Source organism: Osmerus mordax, chromosome 4 (genome assembly GCF_038355195.1).
Source record: "Osmerus mordax isolate fOsmMor3 chromosome 4, fOsmMor3.pri, whole genome shotgun sequence".
Lineage (NCBI taxonomy): Eukaryota > Metazoa > Chordata > Actinopteri > Osmeriformes > Osmeridae > Osmerus > Osmerus mordax.
In genome coordinates, this window is record NC_090053.1 from 19,028,023 (window position 1) to 19,038,531 (window position 10,509).

Here is a 10,509-nt window from a genome sequence, read left to right on the forward strand (position 1 = left end):
CCAAACCATAAACCTACTAATTTCAGTGTAATTTTGGCAAACCGCTACTGTACTTGCTTGGATGTATTGTAATAGTCACGACAAGTTTTTCTCAGATTTCATGTTGTTTTCTTGAAATAGCATTAGACTATAACCATATGCCACAGGCACTGAAAAGCTTTTGGCCTAAACCAACCATTGTCAAACTAACTTATCCCAGTTCTCAGCAATACATGGGGGGCCATATCATATTGAAGGGAAAAAAAGGCAAACATATATGTAAGTTATATATTAAATTAAATTTCACGATTGATAAAACACTTTTCTTGAAACAGTCAACCATTTTCTCAATACTGTAAACACAAAACCAAATATTCAAACTAAATTTCCAAAACCTCTGACTCTTCTGGCAAAATCAAACACTCGCTCCTAAAACATGTAACCTGTGCTCAAAATCAAACTATGCTTTCAGATCATAAACACAACCAATCAATATATAAACACTATGGAGAAATCATTACACACAACACAAAAAAATGGAGAACACAGTATCCAGGCCACGTAGTTACATGTAGAGACTGGATTTATTAGTTATTAGAAGGCAAGGCCCTTGATAGCTGCAATCCATTTCTCATGACGCTCAGGGTTTTTTGGGACATTGTAAAAGGTAATTCCTATGTATTTGAGATTTGCTGTTACGTATCACAGCCCACATAACAGCAGATAGACGGCATCTTGCAATTCGGTCCCCAAGATGGCGCCGCGACCACTGTGTGACGTCACATGAAACCCATGAATTATTGGCCGGCGGGGCTGTGATTGGAATACTGGACTGGAGCTGTCCCTGACGGGACAAATCAAAATCACCCATAATTCGGGATGTCCCAGACAATTCGGGACGGCAACCCAGTTAGTAGTTTTTTCCAATTGCTTAGACACAAAAATGTCCAATAACACACAATTAGTGAAATCTGACACCCAAGGAGCACAACAGAAGGCCAGACCTGCACAACTATAAGCACATTCTCATCCTCACACTATTTTCTAAATACTACACACAGTGTTTTGCAAATCACTAAACACACTTTTCTACATTAGACACAGAACTTTGAGATTATGTCACTTCATTGCCTTTTTTAGACACTGCCTTGTAAAATGCCACACATGTGAACAGATGGATCAAACACGGGCGTCAGGTGTACAAGCACTAAAGTGCTAAACTGTAAACATACCTATCAGGTGTAAGCACTTTAAAAAGGCAACAGGTCAGTGTACCTGTCCTCATCAAAAATGGAAGGCAATGTTGCAGGAAGAGGAAGAGGGAGTGGTAGGATGAGAGGGGGAGCCCGTGGAGGAAGGTAGGGAGAGGGAGAGGTAGACCTGGAGGCTGTGGAAGAATAGGGCAAAATGTACAGTATCTAATGAAATTCAAACAACATTGAACATTGGTTGACCATGTTGTGAACCACAATATTGTGTTGCAACAGTAATTTGGACATTTCGACAAGAGCACAGGTGAAAACTACTATTCTCTACTGTCTACAGTACAGTACAGTAAAATGTAGCTACATGTAGCTACAGCTATATGCACTACATCAGTACTTTTTTTGTACATATTTACTGCAGTCCATGATTGAAATAATGTACTGTATTTCCTTTGCTGTATTCTTTATTTTGTCTCCACAAATGTATTTGCTGTGTTTACAGACTACTATGTAGCCTACTACAGTATTTGATTTGAAATATGTTCTGATTTTCTGCACAAAATGCAACCGTTACATAGACAATTTGGAAAAATACAGTAAATATTTTCATCAGTGTGTTGTAATGGTCTTGTGTGTTGTGTTTGGTCAACATATTCATGTACTTGTACATACTCTACTGGAACAATATCTCTGACAAAATCAAGCAGGTTATATCATTAGAAAATAATAGTTAGTGTAAAAGTGTTTTAAATTTTGCACTACAGTGTGTAACTGGTTCAAACAGTCCAATTTTATGATTGTATAGTTTTGAACGAAGTGTTTCATTTTGCAAAAGATTGGAAGTGTTCTGCTACGTGAGTGTGTAGTTGTGTGAATTGTGTGTTGCGTTTTGACAGTGAGCCCTGTTTTCAAAATTGTGCTTAAGCAATTGGAAAAAACGAAAATTGTAAGTAACGATAATAACTGCAGCGCTGTTGTGTTCACACCTGTGCTTCATATCCATGCATCCAGAACATTAGCCAACAGACAGATGTAGGTTCCTCTAACATGACAACAATCTTCTTCTATAATATGTCAGGCTATTTTTTACAGGGACTGCTTAAAGAACTACAATTTAACAGTGAGTTACATCCCTGTTGTCTAAAAGGGCACAATATGAATCTAATCACGGTTACATTAATGAATACCAATTGAATAGCCTACATGTAGCCTTTGTGCACCACCATCCAACTTAGCATTGAACACGGATAAACTAGGTTTCACAATACTGAATGCTGTAAACTCTGAATAGGGAACACAAGATAAACAAGAACACAGACTACCGGTTTACAGAGTGTGTCATGAAATGTTCGAGGTATTAGCTACAACCCAGCCTAATGTTTCCAGTGTCTAACCACAACACGTAGGCCGACTGACCGACAGTGTTGGATGTGAAATGTAGATGATGTGATGCTTTTGGGAAAGTGATGTCAAACAAAAATATGTAGGTACATAGCCTACTGGAAGGACAGGTTGTTACGTAATGGTATATTCTATTCATTGTCGTTCCAGCGAATTTTTACGTTTCATGTTATAAGATAACATTTCCAGTTGTTTTTTACGTTTTATACATGACATTTGAAGCTGCTGACATGTTGCTCACGGTCGGCCTTTTAGCAGGAATCTGACTCCATTCTAGAGCAGTTGATGTTGAACATAGTCCCTGCGCTTTGGTCCAATCACAATCATGTCTGTGGACCGTTGTGTTATTTGATTGGTTAACAGCGCCATTACGCTTTAAATCCAGGAAGTATAAATTGTAATGACTCGCCTCGTAATGGACTGAAAGAAATAGGTTCTCCCTAGGTAAGCTATAACATTTTGCTTTAATTGTCATATCATATATTTTTAGGGATATGGTATTGTTTGTATACCACTAACTAAATCAAATGATTACCCTTTTTGTATTGTTATAGCTAGCTATTAGATTGTTTTCCTATGTAGTAGGCTAGGCTAACTCAGTGACAGTATCAGTTTGGGGAATTGGGGAATGGTTTACTATTGACTGTACAGTTTGCATTCAAAGTAAAAACAGGGCCAGTATTGCCAATACCGATTTTTTACTTAGAAAAGCAGCTTATCTACTTTCGTGTAGGGCAGGGGTTCCCAATCCTGGTCCTCGGGCCTCCCTGCCCTGCATGTTTTAGCCCGAGGACCAGGACTGGGAACCCCTGGTGTAGGGGAAAGCAATGTCTCATAATTTATGAAGTGAATGCATCATCAATATGCAAATGAGAATTTTCATGAGCATTGAATGAATTTGTGATCATGATTATGATCATAACAAAACACAGGACAAAAAGTTTAGTCAAAAATACTGTTAGTATAGTGTGCTGCTGGGTCATGGGACTTCGCGTGAACAACACTGGCAGCAACTCAAAGCATAGTGGGGGATGGGCAAAATGAGTTTGAGCGAAGTGAGAGTAGCGGTATTTACAACCAGTGTGCGAATTACTGGTGGGTTGGGGGGGTCTGACCCCCCTAATTAAGACTTAGACCCCCCCAAAAGAGGTAAAAACATCAGGTCGAGGGGATCGATACATTTATATAACGTTCTCACCTGTAATCTTAAATATTACTTTACGCCCTGGAGAAGAAATTGACCCCCCCCCCCCCATTGCCATTGTATAATTCGCACTCTGTGCACAACCACTATGATGTAAAGGGAGTTGTGTACAGAATGTAGAGAAGAGAAATGGAAACTTAAGTATCGATCTCATCACGCGAGTATCAATCAATACTAGGGGTGTAACGATACACTCAGCTCACGATACAATACGTATCACAATACTGGGTGTACGATACAATACGTATCAAATTTTTTTATGAAACCGAAATTCAATTAACAGATTTATTTCCAAAACATTAAACATTTTCAATAATTGTATTTGTTGTACATAGAATTAAGTAAACTCAGTTCAAGCGATTTCTGTAAATGCAGTGAATGCACACATGACGCAGGTGCAGAGTAGATCGCGTGCTGGAAGTTCAACCAATAGGATCAAACGGACGTCGTATTGTAAAAATATTGCCATAACTGTACAATACATATTGTTAAATTTTTGTATTGCGATATATTGTTACACCCCTAATATACTGATGCCACTAACCGATATGCTGCAGGCTGACATTCTGCACAGCCCGAACCATGGGGAACACCGACAGTGTTGTGGTGCAGCAGCGATTGGCCCGGTTCCGCCTGGAGGAGCAGCCTGTGGTTGAGGGCTTGTTCGAAAAGCTTCAGCAGGGCTCGAGTTCTGCCACAACCGGGAAAACAAAGACGTTTCTAGAGCTGGACACCTTAAAGGTTGCGATCATGCAGAACTCGCACTGTAGAGCATATCTTTGTCTCCCATTGAATACTTTTTGTTGTTGTTGAATTTTGTCAAATGGAAGTGTATTACACATAGGACAGGAAGAGTTAAAGTAACTGACTGTGCTTTCTTGCAGCATGCCATGGCAGATGTAGCCTCAGAGCAGATGGTGCGGCGCGTCTACGCTGCTATGGCCAGCATGAGCACAGGGGCGGCGGCAGGGAGTGGCGAGGCGACGGGCACGGCTGCAGAAGCAGGGGTGAGCCATGGGCAGCTGCTCGTCTTCCTGGCAGACGTCCTGCGAGGCACGGCCGAGGAGCGGGCACCCATCGTCATGGTGATGGCGGGGGGCTCCCAGACTGGCGTTGTCACGTGTGACCAGGTATCAGAGGTGAGGATGGAATTCTCTCTCTCTCTCTCTCTCTCTCTCTCTCTCGTAGACTCTCTCTCTCTCTCTCTCTCTCTCTCTCTCTCTCGTAGACTCTCTCTCTCGTAGACTCTCTCTCTCTCTCTCTCTCGTAGACTCTCTCTCTCGTAGACTCTCTCTCTCTCTCTCTCTCGTAGACTCTCTCTCTCTCTCTCTCTCTCTCTCTCGTAGACTCTCTCTCTCTCTCTCTCTCTCTCTCTCTCTCTCTCTCTCTCTCTCTCTCTCTCTCTCTCTCTCTCTCTCTTGTAGACTCTCTGGCCATCATCTACTGACAACTGTACCTGTCCTACTGTAGTTCCTGCAGGACCTGGTGACTGCTGTGGTGCAGATTCTAACCCGTAGGGGGCGCCTGAAGGGCTGGGAGCCAGACCATATGGGAGACTGTTCCCTGGGGGTTAAACTCCTGGCTGAGCAGATGTGCTCTGAACTGAAACCCTCAGGTTAGTGGAACCCCTCAACAGATCCCTTAGAGAACCCTTTTGGATTTGAACAGGCATAACGTCGGCGCCCCAATGCATGGGGTTGATTTGGGTTTTATGAACCCTTCTCATCACATGCACCCCCCCCCCCCCCCCCCTCTCCTCAGATGGCGTCTGTAACCTGTCCGTCCTGGAAGACTGGATCTTCCACGTGAGCCAGGTGGCTGTGTACCTGGACCTGCTCATCTCCGAGGGCCTAGGCGTGGCTCTGTCCTCCCAGCCGCCCCCGCCCCTCCTCCCCCCCTGCCAGGTGGCCCCCTGGGGGAAGCTGCGCTGCCTGTTGGACCTGCCCTCCCTCATGTTCCTGACCCCCCAGCTGCCGGAAGGCCTGAGCTCCCCGTGGAGGCTGCTGTTCTCCACACAGCTGCACGGAGAGAGCTTCTCCCGGGTGGTGGGCAGCTGCCAGCGCAAGGGCCCCAGCCTGCTGCTGGTCAGGGACACCAAGGGCCACGTGTTCGGGGGCTTCGCCTCCCAATCCTGGGACATCAAGCCGCAGTTCCAGGGTAAGGACCACGGCGACGCGGTGGATCTTCTGTGTGGATTGGTAACGCTTTTCATGGTTTAGAATCTCTATTCTGCTGTTTTTCCTCTACAGGAGACTCCAGGTGCTTCCTTTTCTCAGTGTTCCCAAGTCTAAGGGTGTACACCTGTACAGGATATAATGATCACTACATGTACCTCAACCAGGGACAGCAGACCATGCCCAACGGACTGGTAAGGCTCATCAACTTCCCGAACGCCACCCCTTTATTTCACTCGATGTCTGTTGTGTGATATAAAGCGGTATTGGTCTCTCTCAAGGGTATGGGTGGGCAGCACGGGTACTTTGGGCTGTGGCTGGACAGTGATTTTGGGCGGGGCCACAGCCGTGCCCGGCCTCGCTGTACCACGTACGGCAGCCCCCAGCTCTCGGGGGAGGAAGACTTCATCCTGGACCAGCTAGAGATCTGGGCAGTGGGCAAGCCCCCCCAGGACCCGGACCAAGAGGTCAGTAGCACGTGTGGTGGGACTGGCCTTCTGCATGGGTGGGGAGGGGGAGGGGTGACACCGAATCCTGTTAACACTAAACGAATAGAAGTTGCGTTTGCTTGTCAGGTCAGATTTATTGCCCAAGCAGCAGCAATGTGGTGTGTGTGTGTGTGTGCTCTAAGATGAGGGGGGGGATGGGTTGGGTTTCTAGAGCTCCATACTGACTCTGGGCTGTTTCATGTTGACCAGAAGAGGAGCATCCTGGATGTGGACCCCGAGGCGCAGGCCCTGATGGAGATCGTAGGGAAGACCATGCACAGCCAGGGCCTACGTGAGCCAGACGACCAGAGCTAGAGGAGACTGCATCTGGGCCCGACGCGTATTATTATTTATTGTGTTAAATTTGTATGCGTCTACTAAAGTGTTATTTCTCTCTGTGTATTGATTTGATGGCTTCAATAAAATAACACTTTTATTATGTTACCTTGGTGTGTTGTGCTTTGCTCAGTTAGACTTGACATCAGTTAGTACTGCGAACATTTAGGAAAGGTATTAAGATTTGAGATTCGTGCTCAAGGAAATGTGTGCCTCGCTGTATTGAATTGATACAGAGGTTTGTTCGGTTGACATCTTGGTTGCTGAATGGCATTTGTCTGATCTTTTAAATGTGTGGATAAGTAAACGACTCAACAGTGCCCTCTTCAGTCTGAACGCCGTACGGGCTACGTCCTGCAGCCTGAGATGATGCGTGCTGACAGCTACGATCCTCAGCTGGAGAAGAAGAAAGTCAAGTTCAGCATCACTGTCAAGGTACAGCTCCTAATGACCCTCCCTCCACCACTTCATCTATAGAACCTCCGCCCAAAGTCATTTTATCAGCTCTAAATCTGGCCGACCTTTGACCTCAGTATGTTATAAGTAATAATCAGAGCCAAAAGTGTAGCTTGTTTAGATGTATGTCCCTGTCTTTTAATCGGTCTTCAAAACCAATGGGTCCTGGGGTATAAATAAAGTTGAAAGTGACACCTCCGAAAGCCCAGGTACAGTATCACCAGTCCCTTCGTAGACATTGAGCTGTGTGTAGGCCTCGGGGAGGCCTCGGCCCAGACCACCTTCTACCGTGGAGGACGGGGAAGGGATGAAGGATGAAGAAGATAGCTGTGGAGGGGAGATGAAAAATCGTTCCAAAAAACTGTACTGTAAAGACAGCACTTCATTTACAATACATTGCACATGTTGTCAGTCTATTTGACTACATGTGTGTAGTAATGGTTAGTGTGATGGTGTCATGGCTCCCAGGGTATAATGGTCTGAACCCAGTGTGGAAAGCTCCAGCAGAGCCTGTCATCTTTACTGTGTATGAGCCAGAGCTCACCTTCCTACGCTTCGTGGTCAACGAGGAAGACATGTTCTCAGACCCCAACTTCCTGGCCCAGGCTACATTTCCTGTCAAAGGCATTCGCTTAGGTAAGGTTGCTAAGCATATTCGTCTTATACCCTGATACACTTTGTGTATCCTCCTACACCAAAGAATAGTTTCATTGAGATTACCGGTACTTAGCTTGCCTGCATCAAACATGGTAGAGGTGACACATATACACACATAGAGACAGAGTGGGAGGGTTTCCTGTACGACACCCACATAAACTTGCAATCAGATAGAGACAGATGCTTAGAAAAAAACAGTTTGGAGTTCAGTGGTGATAATGATGTGAGTTTGTTGACTTCATGTCGTGTGTTCCAGAACTTAAGATCAGAAAATCCAACAGCTAGTTTGAGAGAATCTCTAGCCTGCCAGACCCTCTGAGGGTCTAGGTGTGGGACAAGATCTTGGCATTTTATTAACTGTACTTGCAATGTTTATGTTTATTTGCATGTTGTGTTTTGGGGCCAGTAAATAGTGTTGCAGATGGATGATTGAGTCTTTCATCATTCTGTTTAAGCATTTAATAGCAATATTCCTCTGTGATATTAATGTTATATAATGTTAATGTTAATATAATGTTAATATAATGTTAATACATACTATTTGTACTCATTAAAGTTTGTGACTACACAGGGTGTGCTATTCTGTGTGAATTCTCTTCCTCGGTTGCAAAGAATACAAACTCTTATTTGAAACATATTCACAGACAGTTTATTTTTGATTGAAATTATTTCACATCATAGTTGTTATTTTTCCTGTTGAAGTTCTCGTATTTGATGACAACAGTCACAGAGCAGCGGCAGCAGCGGTTCTCCAGCACGGAGAAGCAGATCGCGCGACAGGAGAAACAAAAATGACGGCGGCCCTCTTCTGCCCTGCCAAAAATGACTACAAGGAATTGTGGGAAATAGGATTTTTTTTTCTTCCTAGTCATCCTGTCCATGACTGACTGCCAGAAAGGGGCGCCAGAGCACAGGATGCCCTGTCGTCTTGACCATTAAGACTTTAAGCGCAGTCACAATTAAAATGATAGAAACCGTTACTAATTCAGAAGAACGTGTTCAGAACTGCTTGTCCTATCAACTCAGGGGGAAAGGGAGACAGAGAAAGGGGGAACAGGGAGATGAGGCCAAACCAAACCAAAGCATTGCACATGGAGCTCCACAGGATTTTACAAATAGATGAGTCATTTTCTTTTTTAATAACAATCACATGTCCTCTACAGTAATAAAAAAACATATCCCATCTCTTACCTCCGCACCTCCAGGATCCATAACCAAGCCCTAACCCCTGAGCCTTAGTAACATGGTAATGGTTATAATTCTGCTTCCTGATAGGCTGAGACCTAAATCATTCACACCTGTCAGCCATGTTAGCTCGGCGCTGAAGGCTAGGATCGATAGGCTAGGATTTGCTTTAAGGACACACATTCTCTCTCAGAAGATATACATGTAGAAATGAAATGTTAAACCGAGAGGAACATCAGACCCCTTCCATTTGGATGTGTCAGCCAATTGATACACATCTTTGACACACCCCGACCTTCCTCTCTGACACACTTATCACCTGTCTCTCTGACACACTTATCACCTGTCTCTCTGACACATCCAGGCCTGTGCCTTAGGGGTGGGGCGCACAGTCTTCAGAAAGCTAGTGATCCAACCCCTTTTAATGTACTTTTCAATCTTCAAAAATAATTAAGTTACCAAATAAAAACAACAGCTGATTCCAGCGACATGTACATGCAAACAATGACAACAAAGTCAAACTAACAAACAGGTAACAAATTCTTGATTAAAGTGATACAAAATTTAAAGAGTTGAAAAAAATAACCAATAATTAAAAGATTTGAACCACTGAAAACATACTTAATAATGACAAGTTAGATTACAGTGCACTTTGTGTGAAAAGAATTAACCATTGTACTGATAATGACCACACGCTCACATCCTGAGGACAACCCCAACCCCCCCCATGACCACACACACACATTCACACACACGCACACACACACACACACACACACACACACACACCCAACAGGAAAGCCCAGAAAAAAAACTGAGGGAGGAGTAGAGAAGAGGGAGATAGACTTAAAGAAAGAGAAAAAAGACTTGTATATACACATTACACAAGGTCCTACACCAGGTCCACAGTGCCACTAACCATCCTGGCACAAGGAAACATAACATAGATACCACTAGCCGTCCCTCAGGATGGGTCCTAGCTAACCCCAGCCCAGCCCTCTGGGTCCGAACGTGGGATCATTCAGGACAAAACAGAAAAAAAAGAAAAGTCAAAAGAAAAAAAGGATTGAAAAGGGCCCTCAACGAAACACTATGCCTGTGTTCCTAAGTGTGTGTGTGACTGAGTGTGTGTGTGACTGAGTGTGTGTGTGCGTGCGTGTGAGCGAGACAGCGAATCAATGGGAACCACCCCCAGAAGCAGAGCAGCTGACACTCAGAAAGCACATCCTTATGTCACAGCAAATCTACCCCAACACTCCTCCACTGTCGATCCATGTAAACATGTTCATAGAGTGAGTTGTCTTGATTTGGAAGCAGACCTGGTGTCTTCCACCATTGCCCCCCCCCCCCCCCCCCCCCCCCCCCCCCCCCCCCCCCCCCTCGGCCAGGGCCCTGTCCCCAGCAGGACATGAGGTCCATCACGT

General features: G+C 44.6%; 2 protein-coding genes across 2 annotated transcripts in view; one reads left to right on the plus strand and one right to left on the minus strand.

Annotated features, from left to right (window-relative positions):
- Positions 1-2,967: 2,967 nt before the first annotated feature.
- meak7 (MTOR associated protein, eak-7 homolog) lies at positions 2,968-6,895 on the plus strand. Its single transcript, XM_067235087.1, has 8 exons — positions 2,968-3,029; positions 4,347-4,530; positions 4,674-4,928; positions 5,260-5,404; positions 5,551-5,946; positions 6,039-6,157; positions 6,245-6,430; positions 6,662-6,895. Exons 2-8 carry the CDS (start codon positions 4,372-4,374, stop codon positions 6,764-6,766), a joined length of 1,365 nt encoding a protein of 454 aa, XP_067091188.1. The 5' UTR covers positions 2,968-3,029; positions 4,347-4,371; the 3' UTR covers positions 6,767-6,895.
- A 3,608-nt stretch (positions 6,896-10,503) lies between these two features.
- cmip (c-Maf inducing protein) overlaps positions 10,504-10,509 on the minus strand; it is a 20,780-nt gene continuing 20,774 nt past the window's right edge. Inside the window, exon 21 of the mRNA XM_067234797.1 lies at positions 10,504-10,509. This exon is cut by the window's right edge and continues 1,576 nt beyond it. The gene's annotated coding sequence lies outside the window, so the exon portion shown is untranslated.

Bases quoted from the DNA above. Each gene is read 5' to 3' on its own strand.
- meak7 (XM_067235087.1), top strand. From the start codon at position 4,372: ATGGGGAACACCGACAGTGTTGTGGTGCAGCAGCGATTGGCCCGGTTC. The intron at 4,531-4,673 runs GTTGCGATCATG...GCTTTCTTGCAG, and splicing joins TAGAGCTGGACACCTTAAAG to CATGCCATGGCAGATGTAGC. The intron at 5,405-5,550 runs GTTAGTGGAACC...CCCTCTCCTCAG, and splicing joins CTCTGAACTGAAACCCTCAG to ATGGCGTCTGTAACCTGTCC.